The 19873-nt window shown below is 40.7% G+C and overlaps 1 protein-coding gene across 6 annotated transcripts; it reads left to right on the top strand.

The window, feature by feature from the left end:
* Positions 1-22: 22 nt before the first annotated feature.
* CRLS1 (cardiolipin synthase 1) lies at positions 23-19361 on the top strand. 6 transcript variants are annotated; one of them, XM_006207371.3, is made up of 7 exons: positions 23-487; positions 3124-3261; positions 7756-7885; positions 14810-14895; positions 15775-15843; positions 17390-17481; positions 19050-19361. In XM_006207371.3, exons 1-7 carry the CDS (start codon positions 182-184, stop codon positions 19135-19137), a joined length of 909 nt encoding a protein of 302 aa, XP_006207433.2. In that variant the 5' UTR covers positions 23-181; the 3' UTR covers positions 19138-19361. The 6 variants fall into 6 exon arrangements, with proteins under 6 accessions (XP_006207433.2, XP_015097337.1, XP_072799939.1 ...); XM_015241851.3 differs by lacking the exon at positions 23-487 and adding an exon at positions 639-764; XM_072943838.1 differs by lacking the exon at positions 23-487 and adding an exon at positions 1179-1324.
* The last annotated feature ends 512 nt before the right edge of the window (positions 19362-19873 follow it).

The following is a 19873-nucleotide window of genomic DNA, read 5'->3' as shown; positions in this document are numbered from 1 at the left end:
GTCCGTTCTTGGCGGCTCCAGGCCACCTGTACAATAAGCGGAGAGTGCTGGGGCTGGTAAACTAGTATGGAAGCAGCCGAGGTCCTCCGAGCTTGCGGGGACCCGATGGCGAAGCAGCTCGCCGGTGCCCCGGGCTGCTGAGCTCTCGCCGCCTGCGACCCCGTGGCGCGGCCGCAGGGCCATGCTGGCCTCGCGGGTGGCGCGCGCCTCGTGGGGGGCCCTGCGCGGTGCCGCGTGGGCGCCGGGGGTGCGGCCGGGCAAAGGGCGCACCCGCTGGGCCTTGCTGCCGCCCGCGCCCGGCTGCCTGGGCTGCTTGGCGGAGCGCTGGTGGCTGCGCCCGGCCGCGCTCGGCCTGCGGCTGCCTGGCGCCGGCGGACGGGCCCACTGCTCGGGCGGGGGGAAGACGGCCCCCGAGCCCGCGGCCGGAAAGGACGCCGCCGCCGAGGCCCGGAGCGGCCGGTGGGGCCCGGCGAGCGCCGCCAGTCTGGTACGTACGGAGCAGGATGACTCTGGGTCGGGGTCGTCGGCTCTAGGGGGCTCCGTCCTGCACGCGGATTAAGGGCTCTGGCAAGTCTTGGTCGGATACTTCCGTTTCAGAACTTTTAAACCGTTCCCTGAAGAGAAGTTACGGGCAGGTGTTTCGGTCGCGATGAATTTCAGGGGTACCAACCGGGTCCTCCTTCAGTTTCGGTGGCCAAGTTAGAAGTCTCTCTCCTGCCCTCTATCCGCACCCGTAGCTGGACGCGCCTCTGGATATTGCATTGGTAAAAATAGCCTTCGCTCTTCTTTTTGAAAGCCCATGTTTGTATTTTCTGAAGCGAATCCCCAATGTTTAGGGCAAGTCTCTGGGAATTTTGAGAAAGGTATACAGCCTTTTTGTATGCGCACGTTTGATTACGTCTCAGTTGACCTTTGGTAACTCTATATATGAAGGATAACTAAATAGTTTAGGTCGTAATTTTGATCCTCTAATCTCTAATTATAGAAAAAGATTAAAACACTCTTCCTGAAGAAACGGCAAGAAATATGGTTCCGCCTACTTGTTGAAATACTGACCAAGCAGAAGACATCGGAGCATGAGTGTGGGAGAGCTTTTGATGTCATGTTAGCAAGACTCATGCAATTATTACATCTTCAATTGTTATGTCTTCAGGGGGCCCCTGTGCTGCTTTTATCCGTTGTACAGCATGGGTCGAGGTGGCCACATCCTGGCAGGGGTCTCAGCTCCCTTAATAGCTAAAGCATTTTGGGGTTTGAATGCTGGATGCTTTGAGGTTGCCATTTCCTGGCTGAAGTCCTTCCCAGAACGGCAGTAGTTGTTCGAGTATGCCACAGGTTATCTGGTTGGGTAATCTGAGATTAGCTCTCTTAATTTTAATGTAGGAATGTTTACAAAGTTAATGATTAGAAATTAATGAGCTACTTTATTTTAACTGAAATATAGAGCTAAAAAGAATCCCTTTCGCTGTTCCAATTGCATTGTCTGGTTTATTCATCAAATGAAATGACCTGGCTGTTTGCAGCTATGTCTTTAATTTTGCCCCATGGCTGTCTCTGGGATTAGTTTTGGGCTTCTTTATTCTAACCATTTGCTTTATTTTTCCTTTTTCTCAATCATGAACTCCCCCACCCCCACCCCCCCAGTGAGTTGCTGGGTCAGTATTTGACTTAGTCTGTGCTATAGTATGGTCAGCAGACTTACCTTTTTCCTCTGGACTCTGAAACACTTGACCTTTGAACTTGAGCTTGGAATATGTTCTAAGAATGGTGCCATTTAATTGATATAATGTGGTTTACTGTCAATAAAAGGTCCTTGAGTAGAGGTTTGGTGATTGTTTCCTGGAGAATTTGAATTTTTCTGTAGCTTTCACTGGTAGTCTTCTGTTACCTGACCCCAATAACCCTGTTATCACTCCAAGCTGAGATGAACATTTCTTGCTGGGTTTTACTTGTAAACACAAACTTAGTATCTTTAGGGAACTTCCTTTTCTTGCAGAATGGTTCAAAGTATTTTAAAAAGAGGTCTTTAGAAGTGGAAACTGTCACTTTTTAAAAAAGTCAACATTAAGGTTCAGGCAAATTGGTTACTGATTAAGAAAGAGGTTAAGTAGGGTTAGTCTTGTGAGAACATAGTCCCATGGGGTAGAGTTGGCAGTCTTGACACTGGAGGGAAAAATCCAGGTTTATGGAACATTTTCTTGGCATTTCTGGGCCCCGTTTTGTGCAGTGTGTCTTAGTTACGCTAGGCTGAGGCTTTTTATAAAGTTGACATATCCTCTCATGAAACAGATTTTGTTTGGCAAGGAAGGAACATTCTTCAGAGCAGCTGCCAAGGTGCCATTTTGTTAGTGCCAACATCAAACACCTTGGCTCCAGATGAAGTTTCAAGAAATCATAAAGCTCCCAAAGGGGAGCTTTGAGAGCCCTCAGCCTCTACTTGGGGATCTTAACCTTTCTGTGGCTATTTCTAACAGATTTACAGAATTTCTCTATTTCCTGAGAGTCTCAATCCCCGTTCCTTGTTCCATTTTCTTCCAGCAATTCTCCAGTTTAGTGATGAGGTTATGGAATTAAATTTTTTTCCCTTCATTCGTGTCACCATACACTGTGTATGGCATTTAGGTACATGTAGAGAAGTGAGAGGAAGTTATCTGCAGTGAATGTTTTTCAGCCACAATGCCCATGGTTGATAATTTGGCTTTTTTCTGAAACTTTCTAGACTGTTTATCTACTTGAAGTATAAGATCTTCCTGAAATTTCATTTTAAAAGCAGTATATTTTTAGTTTTGAATTCTAATGGTGAAGTCATGCGTTAAAGGCTTGAGTTACATGGTTGTTAAGACTTGTTTATTCCTTCCTTCTTTAGGAAGAAAACCTGTACATAGTAGACTCTTTAGTCTGTGTTTGGCTACATGACATTTCTTCATCTTCTGCATTCTTGACAGTTTTAGAGAAATGTCTAAAAAAACAGAATGGATTTTAAAACTCAATTTAAAGTACTAAATTTAAAGTTTATGTAGCTTCTAACCTTAAAGTTTATGAAGTATATTTTTCCAATGTATATGGTTATTTAAAGTGTGAATTTACAGTGTTTAATTTAAATTTGTTGTCTTTGTGTTTCAGTATGAAAACCCATGGACAATCCCAAATATGTTGTCAATGACGAGAATTGGCTTGGCCCCAGTTTTGGGCTATTTGATTATTGAAGAAGATTTTAATATTGCACTAGGAGTTTTTGCTTTAGCTGGGCTAACTGACTTGGTAAGTTGTAAAGGCACTCCCCTGTTTTGCTCCCCTTCCAAATCCCAGGTTCTCTACTACACTGAAATAACATGGCCTTAGTCTGCCTTTTTAGGGGAAGGAAATCTTCAAGATGAATTTCAGCTAGTACGTTGTGTAAGGGCTTGTCTTTAGCATCTATGGGGGACTCTGTTATTCTTTATATGATCTGAAGACGGAAGTGGAGGTTGTAGGGGGTCATAGGAGAAGGAGCTTTTTACTTGCGGTTTTTAACTTTATCATAAAAGAAAAAGCCTTAGAAATTCTCAGAAAGCCAGGTACTTACTGTAGGGATAGAAATAAAGGACAGAAGATGTGACACCATTTTTTTTACTTGTGTAGTAGAAATACCCTGATCTGCAGTAACGGTTGATTGTACTGGTGGAGAGAGAAACAGTGGACAGTTGTTTGACCAGGAAGCTTCTAGAAGCCAGATGTCTGTTCAGGTTGATGCTGGCAGGAGGCCATAGGCACCCCACAGATTAAGTCCCTGGTCCCTGCTCTACACCCTCTGACCACCTTGCAGAAGACTCTGCCCTGGGTGAGCATTAGGCATTCTCCCTTCTTCTACTCTCCTAGCAGATGGACAGAGGAGGAAAAGCGCCTGCATACTACTGTGTCGGTTTGGAGGAAGGAAAAGATTTATTCAGGTTATCTCAAACTAGAACTTGGAAAATAATTTTCTAACAGAAGTCTGCACTGTGGTGTTATGTTGCGTAGGCTTTGGTGGACTGGCCAGTCATCATCATGGATAACGTTATTTGTATTTATCACCCACCCTTGCATGAAGAATTTGAAGTAGCTTACAGAACTGCATGTCCTGCAAAAACACAATTGAAGGCAGTGGGGGAAAGGTAGAGGGGAAGTGTTAAATCAGGACAAAAGCATGTAGAAGGAGATACTGTGGGTCTATATTGTAGATCCTTGTACAAGGCTGGTCTGAGATCCAAGTGAGTACCCAGACAGGCAGTAATGACTTGGTACCTCTTTAAACTGATGTATATTTGTTTGCCCAATATTTAGTGAGAATAAAGAGAAACTAGTTTTCTATTAGTGAAAGTTGTATTGCATCTTTCTTTGTAACATCACCTATTCCCTTTGAGGTTCATAGAAACAAAATTCCACCTGCCCAGTAGGGCTACTGAGCAGTATAGAATTAGCTGAAGATTTTGCAGGGTAAACAGCGGAGGACATTTGCATTGTTATGTGGTATTTCCAGACACCCATCAAAATACAGTCTCTTGAGACCGAAACCGCTACCACTTCTCTCTTTCCAGAGTTTAGCTCCTGTTTGTCACAACTTCTCCCCATTCTTGCAGTCTCTCCTTTTGTCCCTGCTTTTATCTCTGAAGCGTGGAGGCCTCTACTTATTAATCTGGGCTCCAAGTCAAAGTCCATTATACTGATGATGGAATTTTTTTTTCCCCGTAACAGACAAGATTTTTTTCAGTTACTGGATTTGCTCTTTTTTGGTTTGTAGGGTTTTTTTTTGGTTGCCACATGAGATTGCAATATTCACTGAATGGAAGAGGCCTCATTTACACTTTTCTAAATACGCAAGGCAGTGTGTGTGTAAGCCTGAGTTAACTGGCGCTGTGTTACATTTAGTCCAGGGAGGTGTTGATGCCTCTGGAACAGCTGCTGGAAGATGGCTGGACTCACGGAGCGTTTAAGCAGGGGAGTGACAAGGCCTGATTTCTGTTGTATGTGGAGATGGGTTACAGGAAGGCATAAGTAGAAGCTGGCTGGTTAGAAGCTTACAGTAGTCCAGGGGAGTGGGTTGGGAATGTGTTTTGAAGATAGAGTTGATATGTTAATGGATTGGCTATGTGGGGTGAGAGAGGGGAATTAAATATGAGTGCTAGGGTGTTACTTTTGTTTGTTTTCAACAAGCAGGTGCATGGACGTTAACATCTTTTGTGATGGTCAACACTCAGGGTAGGACAGGGTTGCAAAAAGAGTTGTTGTGCTGGTCCACGTGGAGATAACAGTTGGGTAGCTGAATGCAGTAGTTCGGGATTGTAGGAAATCATGGTTAGAGGTAGATGTAAGAGTTACCCTCATATGGATGGTCAAGTCTGGCTGCAGTAAAAGAAGAGACGGAGTCAGAGAAAAGAGCAATATATGGAGCAGTAGAGAGGAGCCAATAGAGGACACTGAGAAGAAACACTAAGAAAGGAAGAAAATTAGGCAATAAGGTGTCCCGAAGTCAAGTGAAGAAAGTATTTCAGTTATGTTAAGGTCAAGTAAGGTGAAAACATAGAATTCGTTGGTGACCTTTATGAGTCCATCTCTCCAGGGTGGGACAGTCAGGGTGGGTTGGCGAGCATATGTGAAGTGGTGATGACAGTAGCTGTCACTCTGAGGAAGTTCTGCTTCATAGGGGAAGAGAAATAGAGTCAAGAAAGGGTAATTTTTAAAGAGAGAGATACTGGGGAAATTTTTGTTGTTAATTAACTAATTAATTACATGACTGGGCAGGATAAGGGATTGGTGATGCAGGGGGGTGGGGAAGGAGGGAGGCAACTCACAGAAGGTGCGAGGGCCTGGGATCAGGGACCAGGGTGGGCAGAGAGGATGTGAATGGATGCTGGTAGGTGGTGGATTTGGAGGTGGGAATATGAGGGAGTGCTGACAGTCCGTTTCTGTTTTTCAAGGAAATACAGACATGGTCATGAACTAGAGAGAGAGGCTTTAGGAGGGATGGAGTCAGTTTGAGGTAAGAGCAGACAGTGTGAAAAGGGAAGGTAAACACAGTTAGCTGGTGTAGGTTTGCCAGGCAGTATTGGGTGCCCTGGGGAGATTTGTGGTCATGGAAGAAAGTGAAATCAGTCATGCCATTTATGTGTTTTCTTGATCAATGTTCAGCTGCTCTGGTGCAGGCCTGGACGGCATGATAGTTGTATTTAAGCAGGGGTGAGGGAGAGTAGAAGAGGGAGTTATAGAGGTTTATAAAGAAGAGGTGATGTTGGTGACCTTGGAATCTAATGTGGGTAGAGGAACAGTGAGGACGAGAGGGTGGTGATGGTGAAAAAAATGGGAGATTCCCTGAGATCAAAAACTGAACTGACACCTGAATCTCCCAAGGCCCTAACTCCCAGCTCCAGGCACTTTCTGTTAGATAGCGTTACCTCCAGTGCACTTAAGAAAGTAGATTTTTTCAGTAGAGGTGGTAATAGCTAGTAACTGCTTCTTTTGAGGATTTACCAAGTGCTGAGTGCTGAACAAGTATTAATCACGTTATGTACTGAAACAACCAGCCCTTTGAAGTGGATAGCACTCTCTGTTTTACAGATGAGGAAACTGAGGCGTAGGCCAAATAACTTGCCCAAAGTCGCACGGTGAGTGAGTGAGTGGGAGAGCCAGTTCTTGAACCACAGTAGCCACTGGCCTGGACTGCTGCGGTCTCTAATTCTTTGGAATACTTGAGATACGGAGGACTGATTTATCCTTTACAATGTAGCGTGTTAAATTATGTCTAAATTAATTTGATCTTTTTCCATGGAAATAGGACTAGAAAATTCAAACGTTTGTTGAAGCTTGACATTAAATAAAATAAGTAAAAGCCAGGTAGGGGCTTGGAAAACCAGAAAGTATCTGCCTTGTCTAATAGGCAATACTTGGTTTCAGTCCATTTTGTGGCCCCAGGGTGGCCAGATCTTCCCATTTCTCAAGTGAGCCTGGAGATCTGGATTTTTTGAGGTAAGACTTTAAATATTTAAATGTTGGCAACTAACTTATGTTTTAAAAATCTCTGGGGGGTCAGACAAAATCAGCCTTCAGGCCCCTTTGGCACACTGGCCACCAAGTACGACCTTGGAAACAAATACAATTTGTCTCCAAGAATAGTGAATAAGTAATTTTCATATCAAAAATTTTAAGTAGGCCAGGTACAGAGGATTGAATTTTTTATTTAAATACAGGTCATGCAAATACAGTCAGACATGGAATTAACAGTGGCACTAAAGAAAAAATACTGAAAAATAATAACAGTTAAAATTTAGGGAGTTGGATCTCATTATAGAAAAGTAGGTAGAATGAAGGTTAGAAAGTCTCGCAGTTAAAGGTAGTCCTTGCAAGTCAAAGCAGCTGTTCTGGCTGTAGTGCAATAGCCCAAGGCTCAAGAGGGGGCTCCGAGTCCGTGCTCTGTTGGTCATGCTTTCTTTGAGTTTTGTTTGGGTTCTGCACATCTCTGAATTTGTGTCTGGGTTCATTTCATAAGGGGCATTGTGAAAACATTGAGAAATAGCTGAAGGCCTTGGGAAAGAAAAGTACTGTAGAAAAGTGGAATTATTTTCTGAGCAGTTGGTAATTTAAAGCTAAACCAGTAAAACGAAGGTTTGGGGGTAAGAAACAGAAGAGGTTATATCTACATTTTATGAAAGTATAGTTGTTGTTCTGGTGTCTCTTAACCTTCAAGATATCTACTCTGTACCTATTATGACATTTATTAAAAAAAAAAACTTCTATTTTCAGTTGGATGGATTTATTGCTCGAAACTGGGCCAGTCAAAAATCAGCTTTGGGAAGTGCTCTTGATCCACTTGCTGATAAAATACTTATCAGTATCTTATATGTTAGCTTGACCTATGCAGATCTTATCCCAGGTAAGAGCGCCGCCATGCGTACTCTTAAGTAGCACAGGGAAGAATGCCATTAGTCAGCTTAGCATTTTTCTTGATTGAGAGACAAGTAATTTTTGTTCCAAAAATATGTTTTTCGACTTTACACTGTTTCCCTAATTTTAAACCATTGAACTGTTTTACTTGCCAAGCTGTTGGTTTTACTTTAGAATTTATATCCTTTTATACTAGTAGTAATCATTGTTTTCTTAGCAAAATTGTTCAAAGTTAAAAATGAGCAAATATTTCACAGTACCAACTCATGCTAGCCTAGAATCTTTGGAAACTGTATAATATTCTTAGTGCCTAGCGTTCTGAAAGCACTTTAAAGTTTTCCTAAGTCTAGTATTTATTAATTACAACTTAATCATAAATGAGAGCTCTGAAATCCTAACGATGTCTGTAAAATTCCACATTATTGTTATTACTACGTAGACACTATTACGCAATTCCAAATTATCCACGTAGTTTATATGTTGACTATTCTTTGTAACAAAATTTTATGGTCTTTTGTATTTTGCATGTGCTTTTCTAATTGTTCATTTTCTGCTTCTAGCTGTGTTTCTCAGTTTTTATCCTTTGGTTCAGATTAAACTGTTTCTAAGAGTTAGAATCAGAGAACAAAGAAGCTGCCACGTGGTCCTTTGATAGCACGCCGTCACTGACATCTGGTTGGAAGAAGTGTAGTGGCATTTCAGTCTAGGGCAATCTCCTCAATCGAGAGATTCTTTTTTCTCCTCTACCTTTAGACTTTTACATCTATGTACCAAATTTAAAAATGAATTAGACTTTATTTATGTGCTGCTTTGAAAGTCAGACTTAGGGTGTGTATATGGGTTGGGGTGTGTATATGAGCAGGGGTATGCTGTAAATAATACAGATAATTTGTAGGAAAAAAAGAACCTAAGGAGCATTCCCTTCAAAATTGATTGTGTGTGTGTGTGTGTGTATTTTCGTGCCTCCCATTTTTCAGAGTTACTTTGTATTTTGTTGGAATGTTTTACCAAGTTTGGCCAGGTACGTCTGTGTTGAACATAGAAATTATTTCCAGGTTGTGGTATGAGGGGTCATGTTGGTACAGCTTGTGTAGGTTGCCTTCCAAGCAGAGACTTCCCTTCGTTCTCATTCATTATCATTTTCTCTCTTCTCTGTTGGGTCTGTTTTTCCAGGCTCCTGTGGCTTCCTTGCTAGGGCCCTCCTTTTGGTGATGCGGAATCTCCAGTTGTTTTCCTGTGCTAGGCTGCAGCTTGGCAGCCAGGTTTATAGAGGTCTCCAGTGTCCTTATTCTGTCCTCCATACTTGACTGAGATTTGAGTGTAATTCTCAGTTGCAGGTTATTTTCACTCAGAATTTAAGACCCTGTTCTATATAGACTTCCAGATTCCATCCTGCTATTGAGAAGTCGCATGCCATTCTAATGCCTTTTTGTTTATATATGATTATGTATTGTAGTAGAAGGCTTTTAAGATTTCTTTACATTATTCCCAGTTGATGGTTGAAAAAATTCTGTCTTAAAATTAATTTTCTCACTGCTTCTACGGACACCAGTTATCCCAGCACTTTTCATGAAAAGTCTGTGCTTTCCAGACACTGCCATGTGCATAGATATTCCTGGGTCCATTTTGGGTTGTGTAGTTCATTCCCCATTGATTTGCCTACCTTTGCACCAGTACCATCCCTAATTATGATTACTTTGCTGAAAGTTTTGATATTTGATGGAGCAATTTCCTCCACCTTGATATTCTTAACCTATTTGCATTTGTCTGTAAATTTTAGAATCAGCTTTTCAGGTTCCCCAGAAAAAGTTTTTGGGATTTTATTGAGATTGCATTGAATTTACAGCTTTATTTAGAAGAAGTGATCAAAGAACCAACTTTGAGCTTTGTCAAACTTCTCTGATTTGTTTACTGCTCCATTAAATCTTGCTTTTTTATTTCTATATCCTTCTTCAGTTTTTCTCTGCTGTTCTTTTTCTAAATTCTTTAGATCAGTTCTGTCTGGTAGAAACATAATGGGAACCATAGATCTAATTTGACTTTGTCTAGCAGTCATATTCAGAGCAAAAAGAAACAAGTGAAATTTTTTCATGTTGTGTATGTGTGGTTGCCTTCCCGTTACAGTGGGGACAGAGTGCTCGGAGCATGCACTGCCTGAGCCACCCACCCAGATTTTAAAAATATATTTTATTTAACCCACTAGATCAAAAATATTGTCATCTCATTATATAGTCGATGAAAAACCATTAATGAGATTTTTTTTCATACTCTGTCTTCAAAAGCCAGTGTGCAGTTGCACTTACAGCCTCTCTTAATTCAGACCAGCCACGTTTCTGGTGCTCTGTCTGTACATGTGGCTCGTGGCTCTTGTATTGAACAGCACAGCTGTAGATGGATGTTTAACTCACTCCTCTGCTTTTCTTCTTTCAAGTTTGCATTTAAGGCTATACATTGTCTTCCAAGTATCTCTTTCATGGTATCTCATATGTTGGTACTAGTGTTCTTGTCATTATCAAGTTCAAAGTAATCTGTTTCCGTTAACGATTTTTCTTTGGCCTCTGGTACTAATAAAAGTTTTTTCTTTTCCTTTCCTTTTCTTTCTTTTCTTTCTTTCACTGGGGGATTGAACCCAGGACCTTGTGCATGCTAAGTGTGCGTTCTACCACCTCCCCAAGTTTATTTCTTAATTTGTGGGACTTTGTAGGTATCTTTAACATGCTCCGTGATTTTAGCCCTTCAGCCTGGGATACAGTCAAGTTTTACAAACAATTCATGCGTGTCTCAAATGGATGTGAGTTCTGCGGTCATTGGGCCTGATGGGCTACATACGTCCATTTGGTCAAGTTTTTAATCCTGATGTTTAACTCTACTTCTTTACTGACTTATTTTTTACATTTAGTCTGCTTTTCTGTCAGTTACTGAGAGAGTAGAGTTGCCTACTGTGTGTCTAGTTTTCCACTGTTTTCCTTTGTAGCTCCGATTTTTGCTTTGTGTCTTTTGGAGTCATGCTATTAAGTGCGTATGAATTAGAATTGTTGTATCTTCTTGGTGAATTGAATGTTTTATTTTGAAGTCACTCTCTATGTCTCTAGAAATGATTTTTGCCTTGAAGCCTCTTTTGTTGAACATTACTGTAGCTACACTAGTTTACTTTTGGTCAGTGTTTGCATGATGGCTAAATCTTTTAACTTTCAACTTGACCACATCTTTATATTTTAGGTATGTCTTGTAAATAACGTATAGATAGGTTTTCTTTATTTTATCCAGTCTAAAAATATTTTATCTTTCAACTGAAACATTTAACCCATTTACCATGATTATTAATTTTGGGTAGCAGTCCTTCATTTTATTTTGTGTTTTATATGGCCCGTATGTTTTGTTATACTTTTATCTAAATTTTTATTATTTTATCAGTTTTTCCTGTACCAGTTGGAAAGTTTTACACTCTTAACATTTAGCTATTCTCAAAATTATAATTCATTTGTACCTTATCAAAGTTTAATGTTCACAAATCTTTACATTTGGCCTTCTGTATCTGCAGGTTCTGCATCCACAGATTCAATCAACCTCAGATTGAAAATATTTTTTAAAAATCCAGAAAGTTCCAAGAAAACTTTGCTGCACACTGGAATCTGTTTACATAGCACTTACATTGTGTTAGGTATTAAGTAATCTAGAAGTGCTTTAAAGTGTATGGGAGGGTGTGCCTAGGTTATATACAAATTCTGCACCATTTTATATAAGGGATTTGAGCATCTGTGGATTTTGGTCATCACTGGGGGAAGCAGGGTGGTTCCTGGAACCAGCCCACCGTGGATACCCAGGGACGGCTGTACTTCCTGTGGACACTGGAAGGGCCTGACAATACTTTAGCTCCCTTCCTTCTTTCCTCAGTTTAGATTATTAGCATACTTTAATTTTATATGTTTTTTCAACCCAAATGATACTGTTATTTATAATCAGTGTTCATTTAGATGAATCTTCATATTTACTTTTTTTGTTTTATGTTTAATATATTTCAGACCTTCCACCTGGAATCATTTTCCTTTTGTCTAAAGTATATTATTTTGCCTTTATTTGTGTGTGTGTGTGTGTGGACATTTAAGTTCTGCTCTCATTCTTTAACAAGCATTAGCCTGATACTTTTTTAGCATCTTGTAGGCTTTCACTTTCAAGATTTTTTTAAATGTTCTTATGTAGCCTAGCCCTTCAGTCTGAAAACTTACGCTTCAGTTCTGAAGATCTCACGCTATGTTCTCTTCTTTCTGAAAACTCTTTTTATGCTCTCCGGGAGATTTCCCCAACTTTGTCATTTACCCTTTCTGTTGACATTTTTACTGCCATCGTTTTTAATTTCCAAGAGCTCTTGTTCTATGTGTTCTTTAAAACACATGTGTATATGTATATATATCTTTTTCTTATTTCATAGATGAGTGTCGTCATATCAGGCTATCTTCTCTTTATCTGTTTCTATGTGTGTGTGTAAGTTTTTTTTAACTCCTATATTGTATTAATTTCTTTCTAATTTCCTTTTTTTTTTTTTTTCTGTTTTAGTCTCTCTTTCATGATGGAGACTTTGCTAAAATGTCTGATGATTCTTGGCTGCTCACTTACATTTAATTGGGGCCTGAGATGTTAATTGGGTGCACTGTAGGCATTGGTGGAATTCTTTTCAATGCAATAATTATGCTATTGATAGTAATCACTTCTGCTATATAAAAGTGAATGATTTTATTATTTCCCTTTAACACTAATAAAGTTTGCCCATGATGTACCTCCTTGTTGCAGAAACTATATTTCAGACAGAGTTAACAAATAGGAAAGCCTTGGAGGATTCCCTGCCACATTTTACATCCCCATTAACACACTATCATACTATGATAGACAAAATGAAAGCTGCTTTAGGCCTAGAAGAAAAGGGAAGGGAAGGTTAGGGGAGAAAGCAGGAACATTAGAAGATTCAAAAGCCAGGGGACTGGATAAAATCCACCCCCATCCCCAGCCCCACCCCCCAAAATCTAAGTAAGAGCCTGTATGTATACAGGCCGTCAACTGGCAAAGGCCTTAAGGATCACCTGGTACAGCTTGGTCCCGGTCTGGCTGCTCTTGTGAACCTCTAGGGAGCTTTCATCTGTGCTTTTACAAAGCTCTCCCAAGGTGATTCTGTGATGAGTAGTCAGTTTGAGGAACCCTTGATTTTGTAATCAGCCCTTTCCTCCCCTAGACTGTTACAAATGGTAAACAGAGTCCGGAGAGCATTCCTGGCAGTACTGCTGACCACCTGGTGACCTCGGCCAGGTTAGATAATCTGCCTGAGGCTTGTCTTCTGTTTGGCATAATGGGGATAATGATGGTTCACATTTCATGGAGTTGATATGTAAATTAAATGTCATTGTATGTATAAAGTACATAAACAGTGCCAGATGCTCAATAAATGGTAATTTTGGTAGTCAGTAGAACTAGAACCCAAGGCTTTGCAGTGTATTGAATTGCCTCTGCTCTTCTGCAGAAACCTCTAATTTAGGATTAAATTATGTTCTTTTCCCCCCTGTGGTGATGAACTGCAGTAGCAGGTGTTTATTTTCTTCTGATGCTGTGTTTACTGTGTATAATTTGCATGAGTTTGCTGCATTTTAAAATCTGATTGTTATTTGATTTTGTCAGCTGGTTGTTACTATAGAAAAGTTTGGTTTATGGGCACAAAAATCCTCCTAAAAATGATGGCTTGCTTGCTTTGCTACTTGGCTCATACAGTCTTCTGTGTCTTCTGTGTGCTCCAAATGCCATGACTTGAGTGGATAAGCATTTTCTCTTTGGAATAGTCTTGTCAATGAGTTCTAGGCCAAGGATCAACACTTACATCATAGCCGTGACCAGAGATTTAAATTCTTAAATCTGTAATTAATTAGTGAGTTTTTTTCTTAATTTGCTGAACCAATAGAATGTCAAAATTGAAGAGGACTATAGGTACAGCTTTAAAAGTAATTCAGAAAGAGCTGTTTGAAAATATTATGGAAGGGATGTGAATGATTCTATTTTAGTAATTGAAACAATTTAAGGGTTAGCCTCAAGATTTTTCCTTTTCTTAAAATAATTTTTTTTAATAAAAATGTGACATGTCCATGGTTAAAACATCCTGAAACGTGGAAGGATGTAAAGTGAAACAAGACCTCTGCCCTCCCATTCTCATTCACAAGGGAGAAGGAATTCCTTGGGTGTCTGTTTTAAATGTCCTTCTGCTGGCTCCGGGCCATGCTGTAGAATCTTAGGAACAATGAGAAAGCTGTCAACAAGTTGAATTCATGTTTAATTAGAATTCAGTGAATGAGCAGAAGAAAAACCAGCAACTGCCTGGATAGAACTGGCCAGACAAAAATGAAAATATTTTTTCTCCAAAAGTGGTATAGCAAATTTTACTGTTCATAAAGTGATCTAGCATGCAGAAGCAAGCAAAGTTCCCGAGACGCCACAGTGGTTGAGTCCCAACACCCTTTCCAACCTCGTTACCATCTCATTCCACGTAATTATAGTGAGCATGGTGATCTTTTCCAAACTCCCAGAGCTGGAGAGTGACAAAGGAAATAGTGGGGGCTGCGTAGAGCTGACACTGATAACTGCAATTTTAAAACATATGCAAAGGAAGAAAAATACAGAAAGAGGTGAGAGGATCACATCCTGACCGGCATAGACTTTAAAAGCCATAGTCTGTCTTTGAGCTTGCTTTGAAGACAGGTTAAGGAACATAAAAATCAGCAGTTCACCATAAAGACCCTAAACAGGCGTCAGTAAGTGTTTCTTAATACAGTTTTTTTTTTTGCTTTGTGAAATACCAGTTTATGGTAAGGCTTCATTGTGAGTATAATGTCTTAATTTTCAAACTCCCAATCAAAATTATTTTATATTTGATTTTCAGTTCCACTTACTTACATGATAATTTCAAGAGATGTAATGTTGATTGCTGCTGTGTTTTATGTCAGATATCGAACTCTTCCAACACCGGTGAGTTTGTTTCAAAAAAAAAATTATTCTTTTAGTATTACTTATAACTTAATGCAAAAAAAAACCCACTATTATGTGCTGAGTTTCACTTTGTGGAAATAATTTAAGGCAATCATTTTTTCAGTCCATTTACTAAGAATTTAAAGAAAACAGACATAAGTATCATCTGGTTATTTGTATCACCTATTACGGTAATTGTTCAGTGAACAGATGGACAATCAACTTTTTAAAAGCGTTTTTTTAAGTCAGAATTATTTTAGCTTATCGCCCATAAGACTCAGGCCACCGTCCCTCGCAGCAAACTCTGTTTGGAGTGTTGTGTATAGACAAGCACCTTTCCTGCCTAATTTTGCTTCTACTGTGGATTATCTAGAACTGGGTTTTAAGATGACAGTTTTATGGTTATGGAGTGGTTTGTTTACATATTTGTTCATTGGTTCTACAAATATTTGAACACAGAAGTATAGCATAGCTTACAGCCACCTCATGAGCATAACAACCTCATCTTTTTTGTTCCAGTTCAGTGAAAATGGCAGCATTTTATTGGTTTGGTTTTTAACCTATAAAGAAAATAGTGATAAGGGAGATTTGTTCAGTTTATTTAGTTTAAAAAAAATAGTCAGACTTTATGATAGTTATTGTGTTAGAATTTTATAGGAATTGAGAAATAAATCTATAAATTTAAAAACCTATTTTCAGTACACTGTGTATGATTTTTTTAAAGAACGTAGATGTTGAAGAAGATGCAGATAAAGGGTTTGTCTAGCATATAGCCAGGCATGTGCTGTGCACTCAGGAACTATTGCATATAAGAACAAAATGTTTATTTTAAACTTGAACGTCACATTGAATAAACTTTATTTTTTTGTCCTCTGCCAGCGCACACTGTCTAAGTACTTCAATCCTTGCTATGCCACTGCTAGGTTAAAACCAACCTTCATCAGCAAGGTAGGAGACACACAGTGTCCTTTCAAGTTATTATTCTCTTGTGGGTTTTTATTATAATGAATATAAACCTCGGTCTGGAGCAGCTGAGGAGAAGACGAATTTTCACGCATTGACTACAGAGGAAAGAGAGTGGGGTCATTAACCCAATTCTTTTGTTCTCAGGCTTTCTGGACCTTTAGTATATATATTGTGCTTTGTGTTGGTGGTCTGAGAACTTGCCTCTGAGTGAGGTATTAGGGCCACCATTTAGGGGAGGTGGAAAGAGTGGAAATGCAGTTGCGTGTTGATGGAGATGCAAAGAGATTATGAAGATTCCTTTCAGGTTTCACTACTCACCCCTCCCGGCAGTGAAAAGACCGTACAATAAGGTCCTTTTATTTGCAAGATCGATTGTTCCTTGGAAAGGGACAGAAGAAAGTTTCACTAATAAACCACTCCTGCTCTTAGTTGTCCACCCGTTTTCCCGAGCCCTCTTCAGGACAGTAACTGTGTGCCAGTCTCTGCACACAGAGGACACTATGAATGCTGCTCAAGGCCCTTTTGTTTCACCAGCAGCCTTTATATGTTTGCCCTAATTATTCTTTTGCCCCATCCCTTGTGACAGAGGTGTGACAGGGTAGGGGTGCTGATTGTCTTCGGGACAGAGGAGTGATCATTCTTAACCCAGAGACTCTCTGTGGTGGGTTTTTACCTTCAAATATGGGTTGGTTACTTACTTCCTTACTTATGCAACTTGTATTTGTATCAGTTCAGTGAGTGTCTTAAAGAGGTGCCAGGGACAGATGCCCCAACTCCTTGGTCTTGTAAGAAACTCTCCAATTTTCATTACTAATTTTTAAAGTGGAGTGGAATCCCTGTAATTTGGCTGCAGGCTGGACGATCAAGCGTAGGTGTGTCTCTGGGCACATGACCCACAGGTCCATCCGTCACGTGCCTCCCCAGCCCACTTCTCACGATGAGTGCAGGGAGTCTGCAGTGTCTCCCTGGTTCTGTGTTCCTCCTCTCTGCTGTGCTGTCTTCCTGGGTGGGGAGACCTACTCGTTTCCTCTGGAGAGCCTCTCTCATGGAGATGAATGCATTTCAGTTTTCCAGCCTCATAGATTTGGCAAGCAGGCAAGTGAAGAGAGCAATGAATGAAGTGCGGGGAAGTCTGGGTCCTGGGTTTGGATCTGTAACCTGCTGTGACTGCAGGCAAGTCACTTAACTCATCCCCCTTTCACCTGTGAAGAGTAGGTTCATTATTTTCCTACGCACAGGGCTGTTGTACTGGGCAGCTGAGAAAAGGAAAAGAACTTTGTGACACTGAATTGCTGTGGGGATTCAAGATGGTGCTATTTTCTGACGATTGCCCTTCCCCTCACTGTAAAGGGCAGCTGCGCGGACCTTCAGCCCCCGTATGAATGCCGGCGTCGCTGGCAGGGCCATTACAACACCAGGCACGCTGCGCATGCGTTGTGTCACACTGCGCGGGTTATATGCCTTTCTCGTGTGAGCCTGAAGCAGGATCAGGTTGGCACTGTTCATTTATGACTTTTTTTTTTTTAAGGTAAACACAGCAGTCCAGTTAATCTTGGTGGCAGCTTCTTTGGCAGCTCCGGTTTTCAATTATGCTGACAGCATTTATCTTCAGATCCTGTGGTAAGCTAAATTTAGAATTACTCTTGAAAATGTCAACAAAATGGCTTATTGTGACAGCCCTTGAATTGCTTTGTTCTTAAACGTGTTTATTAAGCACTGACTGGGTACAACTGTGGGCTATATTTTGTGATTGATATCATTGTTAAGAAGTTTACTATCAAGTATAGGATGTAGAAGTTCTACTGTAGGTGCTTTCATGGAAGTTAGAAAGGATGAGAGGTACAGATAATGTATTGGGGCTTCGAAGAACGGAAAAATCCTTCCAGGTAGGAAGCGGAGGGGAAGCTTCAGGGAGGAAGTGGCATTTGTGACATGAGGTCTGTCTAGGTGGAGAGAGACAGGGGAGGCCACGGTGGTGAAGGACAGACCTGGGCAGGGTCAGCCCTGTGGGGCAGGGGAAGGGAAGTGCATCCGGCCTGTGAAGGGGGCAGACAGGGGGAGAAACTTGCAGAAAGGAGTTTGAGTTTTACTTTGTTAAGCTTATGTGTAGCCTTGAAAATGTGCCACAGTTAAGTTTCGGAGTTGGATTGTGCCGCACTGACGTTGAAGCGCTGTATTTTACTCCTTTTAACTTTGCAAAGGTAATTAAAACCTTTTTGCTTGATGCAGTCTGAGCCAGAAAATGGTTGGTTAACCAAAGTCAGTTAAGCTAAAACTTTAAAAATGATACACACGCGAAACTTTTTATTTTCTAAAACACGTAATTGGACATTCATTCTGGCTCGTCCTCGCCTCCGGGTGTAGGCCCGGGGCCTTTCCCTTGACTATAGGCTCCTCAGTGGGAGTTTCTCTTTCTTGAAAACACTGCGTCTGTAATACAGCCTCTCTGACGCTCATGTTCTGCCTCCTTTAAAGTGATAGAGGAATGTAAGACATTTACGAAGCAGTCCAAGTACAGGACTTTCTAGAGTTCTTTACCATTTTCTTCAGTATTTTAACAGTTGCATTGTCTACCTTCTTTGACAGTATTTTTTAGCAGCTTGCCTTGTTATCAAGCCTTTCCAAAGCCTCCAGCTTGGTTCTCAGAAGTAGCAACTCTCCCACCTGTGTGTTTCATTAAGTTTATGTGTGATTTTAGGACATCAAACTGGCATGAACAGGTTTGCAACCAAACAGAAATAGAGTCTTGATGGTCCTGCAGCCCACCTGGTGGGGGCAGAGGCGCCTGCGTGCCCCAGAAAGCAGCCCATTATCTGTGAGCACTCAGCAGGCGCGAGCATCTCTCGTGTCATTTGAAAGAGAATCTGATGAATCTGGCAGTTCCCTTAACGGAAAATCAGTAAAGAAAGCTGCAGGGTATTTTAAGTGACTCAGATATTAGAATTCCCAGGATCTGCAAGAAGTAGCACTAATGCTCTCAGCAGCATGGAGCCGCGGGATGAGCCCAAGGGCTCTCAAGTTGAAACCAAGTTGGACTCGGTTCTGAGGCCCTGAGCAAGCTCTCTGGGGCACTGTTTCCTCTGTGAGATGAGGTTGCTCTGAAAATAAAATTACCTAGAATAATGTCTGGGTAAAAATGACCATTGCTGTTGTTAGACATTAAATTTTACTCCTTTCTTCCATAAAAGGTGTTTTACCGCTTTCACCACAGCTGCATCAGCTTACAGTTATTATCATTACGGTCGGAAAACTGTTCAGGTGATAAAGGGCAGATGAAAGCCATCCGTCATCGTTAGCAAGGAAGCAGGATACATCTTCGGCAGCAGGGCCAGTGGAAATCTCCAGGAGTTTCCTTATTTTGGTGTTCAGCTTGAAAAAGGACTTGTCAGAACAAACCATGTCGTCAAAATTTAATGTGCATTGAAAATGAGCTTGATCATGGGTATAAGCAGAATTTCCAATGTATTTTTAAATACAAATAAAACTATAGAATTTTTTTATCTTAGGTCTCTTGATTAATTTATAAGGTTGCAATTATTCCAGTTATTGTCAGCCATTTTTTTTTACTCCATTAAAATAATCCAGAGCATAGAAACAGAGGAGTTGCCACTTCTCTTTAATAGAATTTAGATGGCTCACAAAGCCCTCAGGAATTTGTTGGGTTTAAATATACATCCTATATAACTTGGCTACATAGTTTTATGTTTGATTTTTAGATCTGTGTACACATTAACAGTGTATGTGGTTAATATTTGATTGCTTAGGATAATGACAAAATACAGGTAGCTTAGTTGTGGATGAAGTAAATTTGTGAAGAGATTTAAAATGCAGTCAGTTTTGAAAATAATAAGATCAAAATAGAAGGTACTGAAGTTCATGTTTAGTATTCTTCCAGCCTCTCAGGTGCCTAACAGTTTATGCATCAGGATAAGTGACAAAGGCAGCTGGAAAATGAAAGCTTGTCTGTCACCCTAGCCGTCCACGAGGCAGTGAGTTCCATCATGCCTTCCCA

Source organism: Vicugna pacos, chromosome 19, assembly GCF_048564905.1.
Source record: "Vicugna pacos chromosome 19, VicPac4, whole genome shotgun sequence".
NCBI lineage: Eukaryota > Metazoa > Chordata > Mammalia > Artiodactyla > Camelidae > Vicugna > Vicugna pacos.
The sequence above is the reverse complement of the archived record's forward strand: the minus strand, read 5'-3'. Positions and strand labels throughout refer to the sequence as shown.